General features: G+C 38.8%; 4 protein-coding genes across 14 annotated transcripts in view; all 4 read right to left on the minus strand.

The window, feature by feature from the left end:
- Nucleotides 1-3,619: 3,619 nt before the first annotated feature.
- nepro (nucleolus and neural progenitor protein) lies at nucleotides 3,620-7,395 on the minus strand. Its single transcript, XM_018681963.2, has 9 exons — nucleotides 7,100-7,395; nucleotides 6,729-6,883; nucleotides 6,460-6,548; nucleotides 6,166-6,294; nucleotides 5,901-5,978; nucleotides 5,483-5,766; nucleotides 5,173-5,231; nucleotides 4,833-5,047; nucleotides 3,620-4,753 (listed from the first exon to the last, which is right to left on the minus strand). Exons 1-9 carry the CDS (start codon nucleotides 7,182-7,184, stop codon nucleotides 4,378-4,380), a joined length of 1,470 nt encoding a protein of 489 aa, XP_018537479.1. The 5' UTR covers nucleotides 7,185-7,395; the 3' UTR covers nucleotides 3,620-4,377.
- A 244-nt stretch (nucleotides 7,396-7,639) lies between these two features.
- Nucleotides 7,640-9,478, minus strand: tex30 (testis expressed 30). Its single transcript, XM_018681964.2, is given in 7 exon segments — nucleotides 7,640-7,883; nucleotides 8,254-8,280; nucleotides 8,282-8,469; nucleotides 8,815-8,866; nucleotides 8,962-9,054; nucleotides 9,056-9,199; nucleotides 9,419-9,478. Coding segments are annotated over 7 exon segments (705 nt in total). The 5' UTR covers nucleotides 9,437-9,478; the 3' UTR covers nucleotides 7,640-7,700.
- Nucleotides 9,479-9,708: 230 nt separating this feature from the next.
- Nucleotides 9,709-16,806, minus strand: poglut2 (protein O-glucosyltransferase 2). 2 transcript variants are annotated; one of them, XM_018681965.2, is made up of 10 exons: nucleotides 16,307-16,805; nucleotides 14,423-14,628; nucleotides 14,070-14,275; nucleotides 13,281-13,358; nucleotides 12,745-12,917; nucleotides 11,588-11,825; nucleotides 10,959-11,168; nucleotides 10,688-10,777; nucleotides 10,296-10,400; nucleotides 9,709-9,876 (listed from the first exon to the last, which is right to left on the minus strand). In XM_018681965.2, the coding sequence occupies exons 1-10, from the start codon at nucleotides 16,498-16,500 to the stop codon at nucleotides 9,859-9,861; spliced, it is 1,518 nt and encodes a 505-aa protein (XP_018537481.1). In that variant the 5' UTR covers nucleotides 16,501-16,805; the 3' UTR covers nucleotides 9,709-9,858. The 2 variants fall into 2 exon arrangements, with proteins under 2 accessions (XP_018537481.1, XP_018537484.1); XM_018681968.2 differs by lacking the exon at nucleotides 10,959-11,168 and having other exon boundaries at nucleotides 16,307-16,806.
- Nucleotides 16,807-17,754: 948 nt separating this feature from the next.
- The window catches only part of stxbp5l (syntaxin binding protein 5L), a 116,108-nt gene continuing 108,350 nt past the window's right edge, over nucleotides 17,755-25,512 (minus strand). For all 10 annotated transcript variants that reach the window (XM_018681985.2, XM_018681981.2, XM_051070178.1 and 7 more), the window contains 6 exons: nucleotides 24,763-25,002; nucleotides 23,223-23,586; nucleotides 22,524-22,689; nucleotides 21,537-21,648; nucleotides 21,059-21,279; nucleotides 17,755-20,650 (listed from right to left, as the gene is read on the minus strand). In XM_018681985.2, the coding sequence (XP_018537501.1) occupies nucleotides 20,609-20,650; nucleotides 21,059-21,279; nucleotides 21,537-21,648; nucleotides 22,524-22,689; nucleotides 23,223-23,586; nucleotides 24,763-25,002 (1,145 nt within the window). In that variant the 3' untranslated portion in view covers nucleotides 17,755-20,608. The remainder of the gene's footprint in view (nucleotides 20,651-21,058; nucleotides 21,280-21,536; nucleotides 21,649-22,523; nucleotides 22,690-23,222; nucleotides 23,587-24,762; nucleotides 25,003-25,512) is intronic.

Here is a 25,512-nt window from a genome sequence, read left to right on the forward strand (position 1 = left end):
TGGAACCACAATACAGATATTGACAACCATTTTCAAAATTGTTGCAGCTTTTAACTTCTAAACTGAGGCATGTATCATTAAAGTGCAAAGAGATTTTAATATTGCACTGAAATTAATGGAAGTCATTGGATGCCATGAGTGGTACAATATACATTCACATTTCCAAAACTCTGTAGCAGTGGTTAGATGTGATGTTAAGTACAAGTAATCTGTACTAAACTGGATTAATGTAAAACCACTGTAAAATTATAGCTAAACCAATAAACCCTCATATTTGGTGAGACATTAACAGTTGTTAACCTATAATAGTCAGCTGGCGTCATTTTCATGAATCCCAATAAAATTGTGTGCACTCTTCTGCCCTAGATTAAATTTTCTAAAACATCTGGGTCCAGTTGCCTCTTACAAATCATAACCAGTGAACATATAAAAATTGCCTGTATTTGTATATTGTATTTGTTTCTCAGATATAACTACAAAATATGACAGAAGTCAACAGTGTATTATCCAACAATCGTATTTGAAAGGAGGGGTCAATGGCAGCTCCTATAAGAATACAGCACAATTTCTACAATACAGATATTATTTTCACAGAATGTTACATTTAATTGTTTTTATTTTGCCTTAAAACATTTCTGTAGAGATGAGATCAACAGTAACACGGGCTCAGTTTTTAGTTCAAGGAAACTGAAAAGCCAAAGGCACTGTTATGATAATACTATGTCCTAGATTAAGTCCTATGAAAGTGAATCTTAAAATGGAACTTAGTAAAGCTCATGTAGTCTCCTGTACAGGCAATGCAATTTTTTATTGCAATGCTGTAATAGTGCACTCTGTGGCCCTGAATGAGAATAACTGAGTGTAGAAAATAAATGAGTGGGTGCTAATGGGACAACTGGGGGCTTTTTTAGGTCATATTTGTAGAGTTGAGTAAAAACTTGTCACTGTGCTCTCCCAACAGATTTTGGTAACACAGGTTTATAAGACCATTGGCCTCAAACATGAAAATAATATAAAGGTCTGCACATCCAGCATTCTTTTATTCACTTTATCTTCTTTCCATCTTAATTGCAGCAGGGGAATGGTGCTCATGCAGTGTGTTTCAGGTCTCAGCCCTCCAGTGTAAGGCACTGATGAAGGGCACTTTGTACTCTTTTTCATGCTCTAGAGGTTTTTTGCACATATGTCCTTGAAGACAGAGAATGAAAGAACACAAAACACATTCTTTAGTTCAAGAATTGATGTTATATTTGCTCCCAGTGCGAATACACAAGAACTCCTTACATCTACACAAGGGAGAGCATGACCTATGTTACTTTATGAGGAAATTTCAGCACCATTCACAAATGCAATTGTAAGCAAAAAATCTGATAATGATGATATGATGATATGATATTACATTACCAATTACTATACACAACAATAATATTGAACACATTAAATGCATCAGGATTAGTGTTTCCTCCTTGCCCAAGACAGATTTTTTTTTGTACGGTTTATATTCAGTGTCCCCCTCTGGCCTTGGTACACATTTATGCTTTTAATCATTGAGCTATTAGAGAACAGGCTGAGTAAGGAATGGCATTACAAGTGCTTGATGTGCCAGGTTTGCCTCTTTGGATCCACTTTTCTTGTCTGAGTGGAGGTTATGGCGTGATGATTTCATACACATCTGAGTATAAATGTTGAGAGTCCCTTAATCCAATGCCATGCAAAAGCTGAGACCTGAAATGTATATATGCTCTATTCCCCTGCTGCTATTAAGAAGGAAGGAGCATATTGGGAGTGAAGACCTTTGTATTCTTACAACTGTTTTGGGTCATATTATGCCCACAGGCCATAACTGATGCATTTGCAGAATCCCTGGAGAACCGCCCACTCCAACAAATATATGTATAATTCCAGCGCTGAACACGACTGTATTTACAATTATATCCTATTAAATATCTCTTAGCTGACAGAGGGCGACAGACAGTGTCCCACAGTCAACTGGCTGCCCCAGCCAGATAATGATGCAGGCACTGAAAGTGTATGGCTGAAAAATACATCGCAGTAGAGCCATTGCAGACCAATCTACCAGACCTACCAATCCTGAAAGTAGGTAGAGTTTTATAACTAGTACAGCAGATTATTTTTAGTCTGCAAGTTTATTACTGACAGCTACATTTTACATCTTATCACTGCTCACTAGCAACAAATTGTTTTATCTTCCTGAGCATCCTATCAATTTATAAGTGGCTAATGTTAGGTAAAAATGGGGCCAAGGAATGTAAACAGCTCTTAATCACTTCAACTGCCCCCAGGTGACATTCTGTACAGTGGAATGAACTACTAAATCATCTCTTAATTGCTGTGAGTTCATGCTATATTGAGTTTATGCACTTAGTTATACTTATATTGTATTCCTTACTTAAAAGTAGCAAGATCTGCAAGATAACATAAGCACTGGTTTTCTTCATTTTTTTGTTCCACTTCTTGTCCTTAAAGGAGACAGGCTGTGACAAGAGTGCAAAAGATTTGCTGACATTTATATCCTCCTCTGTGTCCATCACATTGTACCTTCCTTTGAGGGTAAATATCAGGAATATTGATCATGTTTGGCACAGCCACTCCCAACTTCCAGCAGAGGAAAAAACCTGGTCTGACTCCCTGTGTACCAATGTATGCAAAATACAGACCCTCGAGGCTTTAGCTCTTCTCCTTTCCCTCACTGCAAGGGAGTGCAAAAGTTGACCTTGACTAACTGGTTTAGATGAAACCCAAGAAGCACAGCAATCAGGTATCTGCAGGCTCATATGCACAAAGAGAGCTGGTGGGCAGATATGAGACCATAACTCAACCCAGTCGGGCTCAGTGAGGGGTAAAAAAACACTGCACTGTTGTATTTGTGTAGATGGGAGGACTGTGTTGCCTTTGGCAGAGGATGATAAGATGGTGCGCAGCAAAAAATACAGGCTGCTAAAAAACCCTTTAGCTTCCAATTTGGTGTGCAGCCTCCATTCCTGAGCAGTCATGGTCGCTGCCAGACACCTGCATGATTTCAAAGTGGTGGCACTTTTGCCTGCACAGCTTTTAGACTTCAAAGGCCTAGAGCTAAGGCCACACTGCCCACTATTACACTGCCAGTATGTTCTCTGTTCATATCAGCACTCACCATCTCTATAGGCACAAACTCAGTTCTAGAGGAGATTGACACCTGTTTTTTCATGCTGCCTCTGCCAAGGGCATTACAATTAACAAGATTGAGGGAGTCAATCCATCTTCTAAGAGAACAAATTACTCTCTGGAAATATTCATTGAGTGCATTAGTCATCATTTCCACTAGGCGGAGCCAGAAACACCACTAGAGCCTTAAAAAGATAGTTGCTCCCCCAACTGGTTTCTCATCATCTCAAAAAACCCTCAGACATGGATCTGGATTTATCCATTTCTTCTACAACTTACATTTGGCTCATTTGCAGTATTTCATGATTCACTGATCTGATTTTATTTCCCTGTGCATAAGAAATGGTATGCAATTATAGTGCTGTCTTAACAGGCCAGAGAAAGACATGCATTTAACAGCTCTAACAATCATATTTCACCTTGCCTTGTTGTAGCCAAGAGAAGAGCAAAAGTGTGGGAGGGGAAAAAATAACATTTAATTTTAAGCACTTAGAACATGAAGCTTTGGTTAAAAGGAACAGTACAAATTTCATCTTAAATTTCAAACTTAATCAATAAGGTATTCTTAAATAGTGGAAATTACTATTCAGATAAGTGTTAATACAATGCAAATGCAGACCAATATATTATAGTGAACAGGGACTTGCATGTCTGGAAAGATGCAGAGTTTTATTAAAATGTCAAATATAACTTTTTTGTACTTGACAATCTGCACATTATATTAATCAGAAATTCAACTTCTTGCAAATGGGATGTTTTTGTCCTGAGCCAAAATGCCTATCATCAACATCAAACTTTGAATGCTTAAATACCCTGTTATTCAAAACTAAATATCCTAACAAGTGTTGAATTGATCCCTGGTAATATCCAATTCACAGATTTCACACAAGATTTACAATATGGCTAAAAAGTTTGATCACACAGATGGTTCAAAATTCCCTATTCTGTTATCAAGACAGTCTGAACTGTTAAATCTCATCACCTTTCACTTGACTTCCTGCGTTGAAAATAACACCAGCAAAAATCTATTTTGCTTACCTCTAGTGACTGAGGTCTTTAAGTCAATATAGATCCCTGTTGTGATGCCGTGTGTTGTCAGAACTTCACCCAACTTTCATGTTTAAAGCAATGATCAGTTCTCCTAACACAACCAGCTCCATTTCAAAACAGAGGAATGTGTCACATTGTATACTGAGCTGAGCTGCACACTTTTCATTTGTTCCCTTGGATGTGCAGATTCCAAAGTGTCAGAAACCTACTGCAGCGAAAAATATCATCTATGTCATCGTGGCTGTCACAGTCGATGGTCTGAGGTGTTGCCCCGTACATAGTCCTGCTTCTTTGACCATCGTCTGACAGTCCAGACACAGATAACTCACTTTTCCTCCTTCCTCTCTTCTGGCATTTCTTTTTCATGCCAGTTTTGGTTGTTGAAGACTTAAACTGACTCCTGAGTGACTGAAAACGCGTTTTCAGGCGAGCGTGTCTCCTTGTTGCAGCAGGGGAATGGCAGGTTCTTGGCGCTGACCCTTGAGGAGATGAAGCCCAGTAAGCTTCCCGTCTGAAGCTCTGCAGCTTCCTTTGGACACTGAGGATGAGGACAAATTATATTATATTAAACATGCACGTTTAATATTGCAACTTATATTCAGTGGTGTTGCTCTTACTTGTAACCTGCAGCCTCTAAGCATTTCATCTTGTGGCACTTCAAACGCAGGAAGATTAGAAGGCGTTTTTCCTTTTCCATCCTCTGGGATTTGCACCACAGGATCATTTCTTCAAGATGGATTGCCATGTCTGCGAAAGTAGTAGCTTCTCTTATTTGTTTCTTGAATTTTTGCTTCTCTTCAGCCCTGTGAGTTCCCTGTGGGAAGGATTTGCCCTTGGATGCCAATGTAACATTAGATAGGATGATTAGCTGACAGCACTTGGCAATTAAATATTCTTTAAATAATAAAAGAATAAATACATAGATAAATAAATACTTGATCTGGTTTCCTCACATACCTCTGTAAAGTTCCCAAAAACCTTAAGAAAAGACTTCATGTCAGTGCCATGAGCTATACCTGGGGAAAAAAAAAAACTGATGTTCTACTGTTGAACAATTAAAAGAATATCTCACACAAGTATGACACTTGTGTCTTTATCTACTTAATCTACATTTTTTTCATGTCAGTAAATTAAAGAAAGATTAAGAGAAAGGTTATGTACAGTTAGCATAGATATGTGCAAACACTACACGTTACACCATTCATCCACAGTATGTGAATTAAACTGTAATGAACTAATCCATGCAACAACAAATAAAGCTCCCAACCTCTTTCAACAGCAACACCCAGGTCTTCTTTAACCTGCCTGACTTTAAGAGAAGGTTTATTTTTCTTCTGCTGTTTTTTCTTGTGGTCTGTGCCATGGGAGCCATGCTTTGGTTGTTTGAGCAGTTTCAATGCATCAGTGGGGCCCAGGAACTGAGCCATGTCTGGTGGCAGGGAGAAGTCTCTGAGGTAGGGCATGGGCTGAGCAATGGAGACTTCTCTGAGGAACTCCAGGAGCTGCTGATACAGAGTGGACAGGCTGACCAGGATACCGCGGAAAATCACCCTGATGGGGAACATGGACAGGTGGATTCAGACCATGGAGGCTGTTTTAGAAAGCAAATCTTATTATTTCAAAGGGAGATTTTCTCTACAACTGCCTCTATCTTGCAGATGCAACAGTGAGGAAGCAGCACTCACCATAGTCGACTGAGCATGCTGGTTATCACAACATTCAAGATAACAAACTCTTCCCATTTCATCTGCTGCTTTGCGAGTCTGAAACAAATATCTGTCAAGGGCAAACCTGTGAAGTGACTTAAGGAGGGCCAAGAGAGTTGAGCTTAAATCAAACCAAAGAATCTATGTTTGCAAACATGTGAGGTCTTCAGAGAATTCTATCACATGACTCATCAGGAATAATTATCCAGATGTTTCATAATGATGCCACGCCTGGAAAGGATACGCGAAAGCCCTGCTGCAGCGATTCAATGTACAGCTCATCAGCTCGGTGGCTCCCAGCACTTTGAGACAGAGCCATTCCAGCATGGGTTGACTGGGAACATCACACTCACCAGTTTTGATGCCCAGTCCTCTAAAAAACACACACATGTGCACAGATACTTCAATTTTTTTTTCTCCACTGCATCAGCTAGTTAGGTAACCCACTTCATTACATCTATGCCAGCTTTCACACTGCAGCAAATCCCAGCTTTGATGCTGGTGGAGGTCTGGTCTGCGCTGAACCCGTACTACCTACCTTTGAATCCTGTTGGGACAAAGATCAGTCAGCTCCTCAAGAGCCACATTCAGCTTCATGTTCTTCAGCCTGTTTATACATTGTTCAACCTATGAGAGAAAAGATAAAATATGTGGCATACTGGTGAGAGGACGTTTTTGTTGCTTATGCCTGCTACTCTACTACTACCTTAAGGTTAATTACCAGAGAGTGAATCCTAAAAGACTGGCATGCCTCCCATCACCAGGATTGAGATAAATCCTGCTGCAGCTAGATGTGTAGGCTCTCACCTGTTTTAAGCCCTTGAAAGTCTTGATTCCTCTGTAGCTGTTATTTAGGACGTACAGCAGCTCGTAGAGAAGCCGTATCTCCGTTTGTAGAATCTCACAGCAGAGTAGCTTAAGAACTTTCTCGTTTTCCACCAACAGAGATTTAATGTTTTCATCTGGAGAACAGCAACAATAACAACAACAACAACAACAACAACAACAACAACAACACACACACACACACACACACCAATATTTCAGCATTTCATATCCATATGAAGGTGGATAGGAGGGTGTAGTGTTCCACCCACCACCACACCACACCACGTGGACTGAAAGCGATATCACGCAGCAAAGTAAGACATTTCTTGTTATGAGACCACGCATCGTACCTGTTGTTGAGCTGAAATGTATACGGACAGTGGAAACAGCGCCAGGGAAAGGAATGTTTACCCTGTTCCACGGTGCTCCTGCCATGCTTCTCTATACACACTAAAAAGAAAAAAAAAAACATGCGGAAGTCAGCCAGCCAATTGTATCCGATTACACAGAAACGTCAGAGTTGGCATTAAAGGCACAGCGCACAGAATGACGTTAACAGCTAGCACACATTTACAGTCTATGCTAACACAGCAAACCATTGGGTTATTGTTAACCGCAGTTATTCGCTATATATTAAAACAAACAAGCCAAAAGAAAAAAGAAAAAAAACCCACCGCACAAATCTTCAAAGTACATTACTTTCTCAATCCAAGCTACTTAATAAGTCGACAGTGTAAAGCTTTCAGTGAGCTGTAGATGACCCACTGAGGTCTGAGGCAAATGACCTGAATGGCCTGAATGTTAAGTGTGTTATCCACTGAAAATATGGTTTTGGTAGCTTTAAATAATGTCTCCATTATTATTCTGAAAAAAAGACACAACAATTCGACTGAAATTTATTTTTAAAACTATGCTTTATTCAACAAACAGAACTCAATAAAACAAAGAAAATTAAAACAGACATGAATTCGTCTGTGTTCCTTGTTTAGTCATCCAGGTAATGACTTGTAAATTCACTTCGTCCAACACAGACTCTTCTGACCTTCCCTTCACTGTCAGTCCATGGCTGCCTCCTTTTACCCAGAAAACCTCAGCTTCAGCTTTCATGTCTGCAACCATCCTGTTAAAAAGGTCCTAAGCAAAGAAAGAAAGCAAAATCATTCTTGTGGCACATCATTAAAAGAAAAACTCATAAATTCAACAGCTAAGACAATGGATTACTTAAAATACATCTGAAATTCCCGATTTTTCCAACATTATACAAAATAGTAGAGGACTGGATTTTGCATGTTGTGTGCAGTGTGTGACTGAGATGAAGAAAATGTGTGCAAATCAGGAGCACAAACAACCTTCTTAGACAGAGGGAAAACACGGTAGATACAGTATTTGCAGGGTATAAAAATATTATATATATAATTATTTGTCAAACAGCATTTTAAAACCCTTTAAGTCCATGTATTAAACTACAATCAGCCCAGTACAAGTTTCCCCCAACCATCCTCACCCTATCACACATGTTGTCCTCGGTGCCTAGACACAAAGAGCACAGGCATGCGTTCAGGCAGCCCCCTGAGATCTTCACTCCGCTGGCGATGGTTGTGTGTCTGTCCTGGGGGATGCAGTGGGAAAGACAGGCAGATGACACCCTGCACTGCATCTTCAGTTTGATCACTCAGCTGCCTGGCTAAAGCTGCAGCAGCACGACATCCCATTGACCTGCCTATAGACACGTTTCAAAGACAAGAAATCCCACTCAGTGAGTGCTACAGTACTATGTTAATGTTGGAGCCTATATTTTCAGTGCACATTATTTTTTTTTTGGGCAATATCTTGTCTTGTTAATAGAACCCCATCCAGAAAATTATACAGATATATTTTCAAAACTTGCCTGTTTTTTTTTTTTTTTTTTTTTTAAAAAAACAATCCATTAATATGACTAAAACTTGGATGAAATGTCATGTACACAAAGAAATCACCCCTCAAACAGTTACGAATAAATGGTATGTTTGGCATATGTGTAACCATGTATCTATCTCATGAGACATAAAGTAAGCCTACTACTTACCTCCAATGAATATGTGTTTGATGATAAACCTCTGTAATGATTTCAAGTAGTCCTAGGAGAAAATTCATGCTGACTCATAATGTCACAGTGTCACAGAAATTATTCAAAACAGCGTCTGTTCTTTATTGAATGAATGAAAATACTCACCCACACAGCATGGTAAGCCTTAACTCTGTAACACAAATTTAAACCTTTGCATGTGAAACGGAGACAGAGAAAACCACTTGAAGCCAAGGACATGTGCCAGAGAAACCAGATGTTTGAAGTTCATGTCTCCACCAGCGCCATGTGTGAGGATGACGGCTGTGTGAACGTCTTTCACCGAGGCAGGAACACACACGACGGCATCCAACTGCTTTGTCCCAAACGGAACCTTCACTCTATCCTGAAAGTGAACGAACATTGCTGAGCACTGAATACATCTATTTCTTGGTATGAGCAACGATTTCCAGCTCTGTCTTCAAAATTAGTGCGCCTATTACCGTTTCCCACCGAAATACGAAAGCAAGCACAGTATAACATATATAACTTAACAGCTTATGTTAGCACTACACTGGGCTCATATCTTGGTCTGCTTTTCAGATGCTAATGTTTTGATATTTACCTCGTCAAACTTCTCCATTTCAAGATGTTCCTTCTCTCATATCAAACATTACAGTACCACAAAAGAGTGACATCTAGTGTTTGGGAGTGGTCATTACACCTTTACCAAACGACTCTATCCCAGTAGAGCTGGCAGTTTGTTTGTCATGCCCAAGCACACTTGAGCAGGCCAGGTGCTTATTGACTGTAGCTTAAATCTAGAGCTGATGCTTAAATTTCTCCTCTTAATATACTTTTAGGTTGTAAATATGGGTATAAGCCTAAAATATAATAGCAGAAAAAAACAATCACTTTCAACATACAAAATGAAATATATTTATTTCAAAAATGAGATGAGGTGATATTCACATAATATTCATACAATTAATCCACACTTGGACAAATTATTTATTTGGCAACATATCAGATATAAGACTGCTCTGTAACTGGGTGAAAGTTCAATCAGAGTTCATCTTTTGCCTGAAAAACAAACAAAAAAGACTAATGTTAGAATTAGGAGTGGAGGCACTAAAAAATGTAATTTTTATTTTCAACTTGCGTTGATGTAGAAAGAAGAGGTGATTTAGTTGCAGTAACCCCTTAAATACACCAGAGGGAGACACAATCTGTAGTGTGTTAAACTACTGCTTAATTTGTGGTAGCAAAGTTTCAATGTTAATATCAGTATGGAAAGCACAGGTATAAATAATAAAACAAATAACATCTGAATTCCATTGAGCTGCTTCTGTTTCAGGGTCCCGGTATTGTTCATGCTAGCTCAATGCCACACTGTCATGGCTCACTGAGTTACAGTTATTGGCGCAATACAACCATGATAACCTAAGTGAAACAGTACCAAAGTCACTTTGATGTAAGGGACACTTGTTGGTCCTCCTTACCCTCTTCCTTTGGCAGGAACATGGAAACAGGTCATCAGTGGGCTGCTCTACAAGCTCCATGCCCTTACGAACCATAGGCTCTGTGACCTGGAGTTTGGCGTACTCCTATAAGAACATTGAACTTGAAAAGAAATACTGTACGACAGGCAGGAGTAGTACGTCCAGATAACAACTTTGCTTTTAAAAACACATTTCTGAGTTATGTGAAGCCATTTTATCCAGAGGAACATAAATAATGTAACAGAGTGCCAATCTAACTTTGAGCCCTGCATGACTGTATGATGAGGGAGTTGGGTAATATTTTCTTACAGCACTGCTGACACTACTTTTTGTAGTACCTTGACTTTCTCAATTTATCAACTGATATAACTCTGTAATTGCAGAAATATTACCTTGAAAAGTTTGTAGTAGTAACAAAATATGCTGTCGCCCATAAGATGATTGCGGGCAAACTGCTGACCCATCAGTGCAATTTTCTTGGCCTGAAAGATATAAAGTGTCATAGCATCTTTTTTATTTTTTTAAATTTTTTAATTAGAGTAACAAAGACAAGAAAAAAAATGAGTCCATACTGAAAACAATGTTACTAAGCTTATTCTTAAAGAGGCAAATAAGGATCCAGTGAATAGGATTACGAAATGCACAGTCCATAATCATCATCACCTCTTCATCATGGTCACGAGCCCACTGGATCTTTTCCAGCAGGTCTCCCAGGTCTGCCCTTATTGGGATGTAGTGCTCCCATGGTTGAAGCTCATTGTAGAAATGCTCATAGTAGCCAGAGTCCTGCTTTAAGACCACACTGTCTCCTGCTAACAGGTAAGGCAGTCGATATGCTGCCACAGTGCCATCAATGTTTATTTGGTACTTGTACTGGCGGCAGACAAGGAAAAGAAATAAAAATCAACTATTTTTCAAAATCAATGCTAGTTAGAGCAAAATGAGAGAGGTTTTAGAGATAAAATACATTTGAAAATATATTGGTTTACTTCAGCTTTCTGCCTTTTTGTGCAGATTGGGTTCGTTTAGCTTGTCTGAACATGTGTGCTGCAAATACCTTCCAATGGTTGTAAAACAATTAAACACTGGAAAGAGCTGCTGAGTTATGTGTTAATTCTTACTGGGCCTTGAAAAACTGGCAAATTTTAATGATTACATGGTAATATCTGTTTTAAGGCTATTATCACAATATCCCTTAATGAAGCTTGTAAGACTCCACATTGCATAATATAATTACAGATGTTTTTTTCCAAGACAATACATCAGAAACTATGCTATAACAGGGCACTGACCTTGAAAAAGTCAAAGAAAGAGACGTGTTTCACCAGCGGCCCATAAAGGCCCTCGTCATGCTTGAAGAAGAAGAAGTTGGTAAAAGCTGCATCTATCATGTCTGGGTGAGCCCTTGAAAGCTTGACCAGCTCCAGTCGCTCCTGACGACTGTCTCTCCCCCTCCAGAAGGCTGTGGCATTCTTCTCTGACCATGGTGGTCCTGAGTTGGCCTGAACTGACATCATGTCCAGGCTTACTCTGTTCATTGGGCGGACACAATGCCGAATGTCAAATCTGGTGTGCTTTCTGAAGTTATTAATCTCAGCATCAGTAAGTTATGCCCTCATACTAGATAATGGCATCTGACAAGACAAATGAGAGAGCTTCTGACGGGCTGAGTGCTGGCTAAATCTAAAAAAAAAAAAAAAATTGCCAGCAAAAATCTTCTTATTGTCACACACAAATCAGCCCCCTCACATTTCATAAAAATGCATAAGGTATGACTTTACTCAAGGAGAAAGGAGTGATGAGAAAATAATGAGCATCCTGACACATGTTTTATTTGAGTGTCATTATTCTGTCCACACTATGACAGTGTCAGGGCACAAGCTGTGCATAGGCCTGATTGTCCCCACTGTCATCTGTTCAGAAAAGCTGGGCGCATTTTGAAATGTCTTTGTGACAAAGACATAAAACATTTTAACCAAAGGACTCAAAGTTTATTTTTTTAATTATTAATTTAAACTGATTTTCATACTGGATTGTGCTGAACAAATGCATTTACCAAATATACTGAGACAAAAAGATTTACTGAAAAGTATCAAAGTATTCAGAGAAAAAGAAAGAAAGAAAAGATAATCAACTTTTCTGCTCGCCATAAGTCTGGGTCACTAATAGAGTTTGTAAGTGAAATGAATCCAGACTGCCAATCACATGCTCCTTGAGGGAGCAAACTTTTGTTTTTGGGAACCACTTTTCAAGCCTTCAGGCAGTGGTTATTTGATACTCATAGGATTTTTGGTAGCGTATTCCTTTAAGGGTGCCCAGACGTGACGGATAAATGACTTAGTGAATACAAGCAAAAATCAGTAACGTTTAGTCTACACAAGAGTTTACAAATCCTTTATCCTTGAGTCCAAAATGCTGAACATTTTGTGCTGTACATACAGAGCCTTACCTTCCCATGGTCTCAAGGACAGACTCAGTCAGGTCATAAGTGGGCATGACAATATCTCTGGTATTGTTAGAGCCACACCAAGAAAAGATAGGATGAATCTTGTCAGTGGGTTTCCTCTTCTCCAATGGCCAGTCACCCAGGTTTACAAAAAACTCCATATCAGGAAGCCGTACCTGGACGCACCACACCATAGAGAAGGAAAATGGAGTATATTCTTTAAAAGAAAAAGGCTATCAATTACAAAATATATATTAAGAAAATAACAGAAGAGACATAATAGAAGAGGCACTGCTGCCTACTCCTGTTTTCAAATGTATAAATATTACTGAAGAATCTTTGAATCCTTACAAAGCATCACACCCTCCCAATGAAAGGATTAATCAAATATAGAAGTGTAAAATTCATTCTAAATTTCTGTCAAGTCTATGTCTAGTCATCTAAAAGTAAATGATAAATAAAACTTATCATAAAGCGTGTTAATGATTAAATATGTTGCAATATTTCTGTATCATACAGGTGGTTTAGGAAGACCTTACCTTTCTGATAAGTGACAAAAGGATGGCATCCATGAAGATTCTAAAACCTACGTGTTCTCCAAAAGTTTTAACATAGACCTAAAAGGAAAAAGAAACTAAAAACATCATAGTGCTCAGGAATAAACTTTGGTTCATAACTTTAAGCCACTACAAATGAAAAGTTCTAAAGTGCTATGGGTGAAATCATAACAGCTAATGAGCTTGCATGTCAACAGATCCATCGGCATAACATATGAGCAAACTCCATCTGCTGACGCACAATTAGATATAGAAAGAAAAAACAGTTACAAATCTACAATGTACAAAATTTGTGAAACAGAGTTTTGTGTTTGTAATGATTTACAGTCTCTTTGTATAAACTGTCCAACTGTATACATTTCAATGGGACTGTAAATCACTGAAAACTGATAAATTACTGGATGTTCCCAGGTAATGCTAGCACTGTGTGAATCGGGCTTTAGACATATCACTGTTACAGCAACCTGGATTGACGTCCACAGTGGTATTTTGAGAAGACTGTACCCCTGAACACCTGGCTGACACACTGTTCTTTCAGGCGTGTCACATAGCTTCAGGCTCTCCTGGCTGACTTTACATTATTATATGGCCCTAATTACTATTCAACCTAAAGAAATACTACCCTTTGTTATTATACTACCCTTTGGTCATAAATCGCAGCCTACTGCATGTTTAATATTTCATATAACATGGTGATTTTGATATATACTGCTAACTTTATTGCTTATTACTTCTGTTTTTAGTGGTTCTGGTGTTGTAGATATGGTGTACCTTGTCATCTTTGATGGTATAATGGCAGAGGCTTTGACGCTGTCCAAAGCGCTGTGGGATCTCCTGAGCATTACGATCTGGGTTGACACTAGTGAACAGGGATAGGTCCCTGTCTATCTGGGGGAAGGACTCAGGGCAGTGCATGTGGGCTTCCCATACAGAGCCACTGGGCTGGGGACAGTCACATCCCTCATGGTAGACTGGGCCTGTACAGGACAAACACAGAAACATCAGTGAGATCTTTCCCTTGCACATGCCATTAACATGTGCTGTCATTGTGAGCTACTAGATCCAGAAAAATACAAATCTCATCCTAAAACATATTTTGTAGGTGGATAAGGTTATGGGTCGACCTTTGAGGATGAACGGTGACTTGGCGATGTGCTTGTTCTTGAGCAGAATGTGGATGTGAAGGTCCGTGTAGGTGGCATACATTCTGTAGCGAACCAGGAATGACCCATCCTTACGATCCAGAACCTGGATCCAAATCCTGGTGAACTGCTCCACTGGAGACACAATCTTCACTTCAAATGTATTCTCACCTGGTGATTTTGTTAAACTGAGGGAAAGAATATGGAGACTGTGAAAGAGAGAACAAAGCCCAAAAAACTGGCAGCAAGTTGTACAAGTAGCATTGTATGACTTATTTTTTACTTTTAAAAACATCAAAGTTCCTGTTCTCTATATACAAAAAAATCTGGGTGGCTCATGAAAAAGATGTTTCCTTACACAACAGTATACAGTTTCTAGATTTTTGTGGTATTCCTTTCAAAGTCCTTCATTTTTACTACTAATACTGATTAAACTTTTAACATAATTACATATTGAAAACTGTAAATCCATGGTACATTTATTCTGATGCTAATCTGAAGGTGGTGCAATTGTTATTTTTACTTCCAAAAATATGCATGCAAAATAACAATGACTGTTATGACCGAAAACGCGGAGCTCCTTTAACTGAATGTTTACATTAGTTGCTGAGTATTACTTGCTCTACACTATAGCTTAAGGGAGAAGTATCTGAGGGAAAAAGTAATCTATATTCTTGATCTTACCACAAACTCATAAATAATACAGTCAGAAAGTATTAGGACAATGACACATTTTTTTGTCATACTAACTGTACCAAAACAGTAAAATCATATTATAGTAGTGATACAGCTGTATCAGCAACATACACTGTAATAGATTACAGTGTATGTTGCTGATACACTTTCATGGTATATTGCTATCACCATGCTACTACTGTGTCTCTTCTGAACCAGCAGACAACAATAATGTAGTTTTTTGTAGTGACCATGAATGGAACTGGGAAACTGATATATATCTTCAGACGGAAAGCATGTGTGAAAGTGACACCCACTGAGTAACTACACACACAGTGTCATACCTTCATTGGACCCATGGGAGCTTTTTACTTAAAGGCGTCACTGGAGGTTCTCTAACATCTTTCTGTCTGCAGGACAAACTTTGATGTCTGCTCTCCCATTACAGACTAGTTTAGTGTATTTTCACACTACACCACACGTGGTTGACAGATTTACTATGGTGTCCTTTCTTTATAATCACGCCATCTTGAGATTAACAGAGAAATAGTAACAATGTCCTGCCTCGTCAAAATTAGAGGGAGCTCACCTTTTCACCTGCCTGTCATTTTTCAGCCAGGGTATCTCCAAAACAACAACACACGCCCAAAAATGAGAACTTTTTTATTCTAGAAATGATATTAGAGAAAGTGACTGTTATGATGCATTTGAGTACATTCAGTTCTTAATGGGAAAACCAGACGCGAGGGCTTCCGAGCTTAAAAGAATCTACCCCCATGCGCTTCTTAGAAAAACATTAAAGACAACGTGTTAGCAAAAATGAACCTTAATTTGGGCAGAATCTTTGTTAACTGACAGATAGAGATGCCATTTTTACTGTTCATCACATATTGCAGTTGTTTATTAAATTAGTAGACAAACCTCGTGCCCTCTGGCTCATGTAGAGACACCTGTTTCCTCAAAACAAGTTGTATTAATTATTATATTTTTTATAATGATACATTGTCATTATCATTATACTTTGCTGAAACCGATGTTTACCACAGTCCTCGCTTACGTTGTCTCTTACTATACCACTACATGCCGCTACATGGAGCACTTGAAAGCAGCACTGTTTTCCTATTAAAATTTACAGGTTATAGCGACTGGAGACGTGGCTACAGGGCGCCATAGCAGGCCTAAATTACTCACTTTTTTCCCGAGCTGTCCACCGCCTGTATGTAGAAAAATCGAGCTGGAAGTACAATGTTTGCCTCCAGTCCAGGTCCCCATACCAAAGTTTTTGCAGCACTGAGTACCAAGCCCGCCTGAGCCCCTGGGAGTTCATGTCTGAACATATCCAGACAGCAGGGTAGCAGCAGCCACGAAAACAATCGAGGAGACATAACTGTCCAACGTCGACTCTTCTTTAACGTTAGCCTTCTTACAGAGGTTCACTACCCAAACTTGCCATTATTGCATTCAACATATCCAAATCGCAACAAGATGAATAGAAGTCAATGGAAAATGTTTCAGTGTTAGTTTCTTCCGTTTCCATGTGGAATAACACAACTCATAAAACGTGGCATTGCCGGTGACTTAAATCTGGCTAACATTGTGTTATTTTAATACATGCTGAACTGACTGACAGAGCGCTTACCGTTAGCTACCTCCAAATTCTCGTAGAGTTCAGTAAACTATTCCTGAATGAACAGGGGGCGGGAGCAGAACGCGCAATACAGCGATCCGGTTGGTCGCCCCTTTGCCTATTCTGGATTGGATTGGCTCAGTGAGCAATTGACTCCTGAACGAAATTCTGATTGCACAGGCACCCGGAAGTAAAACCCGCATTCTGGGCATGACGCTAAATGACTGGGGCGGATATACACATCCTATGGGTGGGATTGTGTGAGTTTTTGAGATGAGTTACTGGAAGCTTTGAAATATCGTTCTCCCTGTCCTTGTGTTTTCAGTGATGGAGGTTGTATATAATACAACACCGTAAGAACCCTCCTTTACCCACATGTGACCCTCACATGTTAAATAGCCAATTAAATGTGAAAGTAAAGTACTAATTGGCCTATTTTAGAATTATATTGGCAATGCTACGGAGGTGTTATTAGATTATGATGCATTTAAGTGTTAGTAGTATTTTGCTGTTGTTTTTAATTAAAAACTGAGCTTTTAATTGTTTTATACACTGCTGCATAATGTACTCCATTACAGCAGGAAATATTTAATTAACTCATATGTTTTATATGTAAAATCTTGATTTGTAAAGTAACTAGTAAATATAGCTGTAAGGTAAATGTAGTGACATAAAAAGTACAGTATTTCCAAATTATAATAACCAATAACTTTTGAGAGATGTATAGAACTGTGAAATAATATACTACAGGAGAAATATAGTATCCAGTGATAATGTTACACTAACGGGGGCCAAATTAACATTTATTATTGTAATAAGACCATACTGCACTTTGAAGCGTGCTTGATGTAAGGAACTTCACTTTCTGGGTGCTGCTGGTCAAAATGGTGGACGTACTGAAACAAGAAAGCAAAAAGCCCCACACATTAAACGGCATGTTGCACTTGTGTACAAGCAAAATGACAGTAGGTGATTCTGGTTAGGGGTCAGTGAAACTGAGCTTTCAACTGTGTACATCAATCAATGTTTATTTCAGTTTGCTTTTGCATCAACATATTTTCAGTTCTTTTTTGTCAAGTAATTTCTATTACACTAGTATAATATCAATAAGAACAAAAAGTGGTAGAATCCATTTAAATAAGACAAACTTTGCTGCCATCATTGAGAAAACCAGAGAAATGCCTTTTCAGGATACTACAGTGTGAAGAACTACAGAGTTCCAGTGATTTAGACAAAGCCAGAATACCAGATACAGTACCAGCAGTAACAGGTACAACATATACGGAGAAAAATATCCCAAGAATGTTCTTATCTTTTAACATTTTTTGTTTCACCTTTCACCCAAGATTTAACTGTACATTTAATATAAAAACCAAAAACATACTAACAAAACACCCTGTCAGAAGTCGTCAGATTTTTTTCTATTTTCTTTTGGTTTTTTTTTTTTTTTTTTTGGTTTGTTTTTTTGTGTGTTTTCTCTGCCATTGACAGAACTGCACTGAACACAAATCTCATTGACGGTACAGAGATAGAAGAGAAATTTATTTATTCTTATTTTTTTTGTTACATTTAAGACCTCTCATTCAATCGAATCACGTGTAACTAGATATCCACATGGATCTCCTTTCAGATTCAGTTGACTTGAGTTATAAATAAATGGGTCTGAAGGCCATTTAAGCCCAAGGAATGCCTCAGCAGCCTGACAGTAGCAGGCATGAAATGAACACCAGTGCAGATTCACTTGTGTCTGTGTCTTTTTTAGGCATTGAGTATACTGTATGTGTCGCTGTGTGTATTTTATGTGGGGGTGACGTCTACATGATCAAGACACAATGTGTTACATATGTTAATGCTTGTGTGCTTAAAGGCCTGACGTGTGAGACATGATCAATAATCCTCTGTTTGGCCTTTCAGGTCAATTCAAAATACAGACAAATACACAGGTACAAAATATCCTCCTCCATTAATGCTGTTTCCCAATGTCATGTGGCTACCCATTGACATGTACAACACAATCACAATATGATACACAACCATGTATCATGAAACATTTGTTGTTTTTAACATACAAAAGCCTTCAGTCGAGAGGCCTTCACCATCAAATATAGGACTGCAACAAGAGGATATCATAGTCATCAAGAACAATATTGAATGAAAGAAAATGACAAATTTGCCTTCAGTTGAAATTGTTGCAAATGTTCTACACACGTACATAGTTTCCTCACTAACTCAACATCTGAACATCACTGAAAAATACTGTTACTTCTCCTGAAACTTTTACTGAAAACAAAAACCAGACTTACATGTGATTCCAACTCTTCTTTGTTTTCTTGTCACAAAGACAGTGACAACTGTTACAAGTGTCGTTTATGATTGTGAAAAGAGGACCACTGCGGTTTAACACCAAAAATGCACATTCCACAACTTTTAAAAGACTGAGATGGAGAGAGATGAGAGGGTGTCATTCATTTTTGATTGCTTTGACAGAGAAAGAGTCCGCTTTAACATTTGTGGCGTTCTTTCTCTCTCTCTCTCTCTCACACACACACACACACACACACACACACAAAATGGCTCACTAAACTTGTACATCTGACAGAGGCAGCTAAAGACTCAAATGGTGAACAACCAAAAAAAAATTTAAAAACACCCTCATATATATATATATATATATATATATATATATATATATATATATGTGAGGGTGTTTTTAATTTTTAATTACTTTTTTTCATTTGCTCTGATCAACAGGAAACATATGATGACAACTCACTACTCATTAGCTCTTTGTTAGTTTACAGTAAGTGGATTCACCCATCTTGTCTTTTATGGCACGTGAATAGTATATAGGTTCCTACTATAAACATAAACACATTCTGTCCAGAATATGCTTTTATCTCTTTCAGCCTTTACATACGCCTCACACCAATCTGTTCTGTTTTCATACAATTATAGTTGGGGAGTTAGATATTTGTCATCATTGCTTAATGCTTTTGTAAGTAGCAGCAGCCGAAAAGTTAAATTAAATTTGTGTGATTAGATTGTGCAGAGTTAAGTGTAAATACTACTGATTTGTGTTTGCACTGTGCAGCCCAGAGTAATTGGTATGAACAAAGTTTTAACATTATTCTATGAGTGTGTGTAGAGATAGCCATGTGTATTTATATGGTGTCAAGTAATATTTGCAGAGACTAAGAAAAAAATTAAAACGAACCAAAAAATAAAAATTGAAAAAAAAAGGGAAAGGAACACAACTTTTGGCTTAATAGCAATGCAAGTATACATTTCCCTTTTTATATATAGTTTTTGTTAGTATTTCAAAAAATATAAAGTTTTTCATAGTTTCTGTTGTTGGCTTACATCATTAAATAAAACTTTTTATTTTTGTATCTCCTGTTAAAGTAGCATGCTGCTTTTTAATATGGCAGTTGGATATTTTTAATAGTCATCCATTTTTGTTTCATGCATTTCTTGTTGGTTTCTTAACTTTTGAGTATCTACACAGTGAGGTCCAGAAAACCTAACCACACACATACTCACGCACACACACACATGTACGCACGCACACACACACACATGCACACGCACACAGACTTGTCGGATACTTCCAGTTCCAGTTTCCTCAGTCCTTCAAATGCTGCCATCCTCTTTCTGTTCTTACCATTGCCTGTCTAGACAAGGAACTAGCCCGTCCTTGTCATTCAACAATGTGAGAGTACCGCACATACAGTATAGCCAGTCCAGAAGCCATAAAGACAAAGTCACTCTTGAGTCTCGCTTTTAATTGCTCTCATTTGTAGAGTGAAAGTCCCTTTCCCAGCATAAAGCTCTCAGCAATCCAAGGGCAGCCTCAGCCCTTACTGCTATTAGAACTGGTACCACTTCTTGTCCTTGCACTTTAGCATCAGCTGTGAAGAGACAAAATTATATGCTGTTGATGGGGAGGAATAACAAATTATACAAGCTTCATTTCCTGCTGCAGTGTATTTATTTGGAATAACAACATATTTTAAAAATGCATTAGCTTGTCTGTATAAATGAAACTGACAAGCGATCACTATACATTCTATCAGTACTGTGTATTATAGTCATTATGAAAATGAGGAAAATGGAATAGGATGAAAGCAACTGAATTTGCTTAATAGTATTTTACATGTTTTTTTCAAATTAAACATTATTACAAGAATTTTGTACTATTTCCAAAGTTTACTAACAAAAATCACTAATGCATTTTTCAGCATCTTTTTTCAATCATAAAAATGGTTCCTACAGAACATTTTATTTTGTAATTACTACTATAATATTCTTGCTTTTACCTCATGAGCGTGCTTGGAGAAGGTTTCTGCACTGGTCATCATGAGGGCAGTTCGTTCCTCCAGCTCCCCCAGTCTCTGGCCTCTCTCATCCAGAGCAATGCGGGCTCGAGCCAGCTCCCCCACGGCTCCACTTGCCGCCACCTTCATGCCCTCCACCCCCGCCTGCCCAGGGATGTGCTGCGCCAGACTGCGGGACGCCTTCCCAGCTGCTGCCTCACCAACTGTCAACAACATCAGGTAACAAAGAAAAGATGGCATACACACATTCTGTATTAACATCCTGGCTATGGATTTTTTTTTACTGTAATCCTTTGCTGATTGTACAGATAACCTTTGAAGATTTGAACCATTTATAACTTTTACATGTTTATTAATTTGTATCATATTCTTTAGCTGAATTAGCAGATACTAAAATGAAGCAGTTTCTATTGAGAAAAAGAAAGACAAAAAAAAAAACAACGAGAAAAAAAAAACGCACAGAGCTCCTCTCTGTCGAAGGTATGGGCGTTTCCTCCAAAGAAGCCCTTTAGAAAGCCTCTGTTCTGGGCTTCTGGTGTTTCTATTGGTGTAAACAGCTCTCCCAGCATTTCCTGTGATGAATGAAAATGAACAATTGTTAACAATCAATACAGTTTTTACAAGACAATTCTTTCCAATTGTGCACCAGAAATTTGCTGACCATACACTGGTAATCACTGGGAAAGGGTGGTGTCAAGGTTTTCTTCACCTTCTCTTCCTTTCATCACTTTTGTGAATACCGTCATTGTGGTCATAAGTATAATTGTATGATGATGATGCTGATTTCACTGTAAATTGACTACATATAGTAGACTGATAACTATGACACTATGTTATAGTGTATAGTTGTATATTCAAATTGTAAAGTTATAGTTTTTGTGAAATTTTTAAAACACTTTTATATTTCCTAATCTTTTAAAAATATTTTTCATATTGCACCGCAGTGGGAAGCTGCTCACTAAAATGTACAATAAAGATAAAGATAATAAAGATTCTGATTCTGAACTTTTCCTCAATAACTAGGAGAAACAAGACCATAATCTGAGTTGCACCACTGTCTGCCTATAGATGGCACTATGGCAGCATCATACCACCAGCTCCATTGACATCAGTCAGAGTGCAGTGATGAAGAATAAAAACCTCTATGAATATGAATATGACCGAGATGCATTTGCATGCATCGCCCGCCCGCATGCACACTGCGTTCACTGTACATATCCATACTATCAACCCAGTGGAGTTCAGACCGCATATGACAAGTGGCTTCACCAAGACTGAGGATAATGGCACCTGCTCATTTACTGCGCCATTACTTTTCAGAACTCAGGGCCAAAATGTGAGTTGACACAAATTAGCAAAAATCAGAGATTGATCAGAGAGAGTTGTATGTCATAGATACTCTCTCCCTCTCCCTCTCTCTCTCACACACACAAACTGCAGTACTGACCTGCAGATTGTCACACATCTCCTGGCTGTATGTAATTCTCTGGATCTCTGTTGGGGAGCTAAGGTATAATGCCTGCCCCCCATTGGTGAAGCAAAAGGTTCTTGCAATGCGCATGTCTGTCAGAGGCAGGTAATTGACATCCATCAGCGGTCTTAGACTGGGCAAACTAGGTAAGAAGAATGAAAGACAAGTTAGATACTAGGAACATTTATATAATAAAAAGTATACCCTGCAAAGTAAACCACACCACAGGTCAAAGACAAAACTATAGAAATTAAATAGTCATGATAATCTAATCTGACATCTGACAGATAGAAAACTACCTTTTAGCTTGTATCCAGACGTATATATGAAAAACACAGACAGATTTCTTGAAGTGTGGTCAAATTAAATACTATAATGTATTACATTATGCACTTTATTTGATACATCAGGGCAGGGACTAAATGCAAACTGACAATACTGCACTCAACCAAGTCTAAATAACTGTGATATCTCAATCATTACACCATTAACTGCACAGCCATAGTCTAAACCCAAATGTTCTACATCTAAGAAATATCCATCAACACAGAAAGATACATTAAATTAAGAATCTATTATGGAAATTTCAAGTAAATCACGATTTTAGTTAAATCTCTAAGCACAAAACACCTAATAAGCTGGACAAAAATAATACATGCAAAACTTTCTGTGTACCTGAGTGTCATGACGTGGCCATTTGCACAAAAGCAGGCCAAGCTGACGCTGTTACACACAGACACCACGTCAGCTCTCAGTACAAATGATGACTCTGTGATGTTGTGGACAAAGAGGCAAGACTGCGAGGGCATCAAAAATACTTTGGCCTGCCTCTCCGAGCACACTACAGCCAAGTGCCCATCTCCGCAGGCATCCTGGGAGGATGATGGGGAAAAGTGGACCAGCTTGCGTCTTCGCGGTCGGTCAGGGTCCTCAGAGGCATTGAGGTCTCGCCAAACCTCGTAGGGGCTCTGAATGAGCACTCCCATGCAGTCCAAGAAACCAAAGCGCAACACAGAGCCCTTCAGCATCAAGACTGCTCCTGGGAGTGTTTGGGTAGAGTCAACAGAGGAAGACAGGGAAGCATGAGATGTGAAACCAAAATTCCCAAAGCTGCACCATACTACCACTAGCTAGGAGGGTTCAAAACAGTGGAAATGAAAAAAACCTCAAAGAATGACATTTATCTCCAACCCTGTTAGTTTGTTCATCAAAGTGTAACATACATGATGCTCAGAACTTGATTTGACAACGTCAGTATGAATGGATGATATAAGTTAAACAACCATAAACCTTCACAAATATACTGTATATTAATAACTAATACAATACAAAATGTTATCGACTCTTGGCTACAAAGTAATCATTTACTTGCACATACACTAGTGTGTGCTGACATTTTTCTCAAAGACTATCCACTCCACAGGAAGACAAGACAAACAGGGAGAGTTCAACAATACTTGCTTTTTTGTTCACCAGCTTTTTCCTTGGAACGGAATCTGTGACCTTCCAGTAATAAGCTTTCTTCTTGTACGTTTAGTCTCAAGAGAGCAACTGCTGCTTCAAAGAGCCTGGATTTTTGGTTCAATTGACGTTTTTACTCTGAGAAGGAGACCTTTTTCTTCACACAGCAGGGCCTCTGGAGTGGTAATTCATGTTCGAGTGGCTCAGTTTTGTTTAGTCAGAGTGCAAAAACAATAGGGCTGAAAAATCTATCCTTGTTCTTGAGTACAGAATGAAGTCAGTGGAAGATAATGCATGACAGATGCCTATCAAAAGTTCTCCATGACAACAAATGCCACTCTAATTGACACTAATGAGGTTTTAGAAGCCCTTCAGTATGAATAAGACCAGAGGAGAGTTGAGCTTTCAAATGCTGCTCATGCAGCTTACACCATGTACTTAATTCCTTAGGAAATTACCTGCTCTTATTTTAAAAGACAACCCTGCATTTTTTCATTTGACTGAGTGGATGTTTTTCATCAAACATACAAGTGGAGTTGAGATGAAAGCTAATGCTGTTTACTCACATCAGTGTCCTGGGTTTTCAAAGTGAGTGTATCCTATATCATTATTGCTTGTTGACATTACAATCATATGGAAAACCATAAAAATAACAAAAGGCTAATTACTGTACTTTTAATGTTTTGGTATGGCACTGTTCTTTTATGGTTACTAAGAACCTCTAAGTTGTGCACCCAGCCTCACTTGGACTTACCACTGGGGCCAATGGTGACAGGTTCCTCCATTCTCTCCTCTTGGTCAGTGGGAATGGACATTGGGATGAGCAGGACCACGCCTAAGCTGGTGCCCACCCACAAACATGGGGTGGGCAGGGCATCACTCTTGCGCCCATAGGACTCCCCAAACTGCAGTGTGGTGATAGCCTCTTTGGTGTCTCGGTCAATGCTGGACACACTGGAACTGCGCGAGCGGCTGAAGGAGTTTTCACGACTCTCTGTGGCAGCAGCCGCCAAACACAGAAATACAGCACAGGCAGAAAGCATGTGAGAGGAGAGAGACATGAAGCGGTGACAAGAGAAGGAAGGGCAAGAGAGGAAATATGAATGAGAAAAATTGCGTTGGAGGACAGAAATTTATGGCAGCAGTAAAAGAGTGGTGGAAGGGAACAGCAACGTGATGGGGGTGGCAAGAGAGGACAAGAAGTTAGAAAGAAAAAGGTGTTCTGTAAGAACAGAGAGAGTGGTAAGGAGCGTAGAGTACAAATATTCCTAAATATTCCTATGGTTTGTCTGCAGTGTGTGTCATGTAAAACACTGGAACAAATAGGAAAATGCCACTGAAAAGAGGTGACACACTGAGAAGCAAAGTGATCAAATATTACAAAGGGACAACTGGACAGAGACCTACCGTCACATCACACTCCTGAACACACACACATACACACACACTGTCTTTGTTAACGGAGTATGCACTGGTTTTACTTGCTGACAAGATTCTATTCAGC

This window comes from Lates calcarifer, linkage group LG1 (assembly GCF_001640805.2).
Source record: "Lates calcarifer isolate ASB-BC8 linkage group LG1, TLL_Latcal_v3, whole genome shotgun sequence".
NCBI lineage: Eukaryota > Metazoa > Chordata > Actinopteri > Centropomidae > Lates > Lates calcarifer.

Bases quoted from the DNA above. Each gene is read 5' to 3' on its own strand.
- nepro (XM_018681963.2), bottom strand. From the start codon at position 7,184: ATGGCAGGAGCACCGTGGAACAGGGTAAACATTCCTTTCCCTGGCGCT. The intron at 6,295-6,459 runs GTAGGTAGTACG...TGTGTTTTTTAG, and splicing joins TGTCCCAACAGGATTCAAAG to AGGACTGGGCATCAAAACTG. The intron at 5,767-5,900 runs GTGAGTGCTGCT...GTTCCCCATCAG, and splicing joins AGCATGCTCAGTCGACTATG to GGTGATTTTCCGCGGTATCC.
- poglut2 (XM_018681965.2), bottom strand. From the start codon at position 16,500: ATGTCTCCTCGATTGTTTTCGTGGCTGCTGCTACCCTGCTGTCTGGAT. The intron at 14,276-14,422 runs GTCGACCCATAA...TGTCCTGTACAG, and splicing joins GTCACCGTTCATCCTCAAAG to GCCCAGTCTACCATGAGGGA. The intron at 10,778-10,958 runs GTGATGATGATT...TATATCTTTCAG, and splicing joins CTCGTGACCATGATGAAGAG to GCCAAGAAAATTGCACTGAT.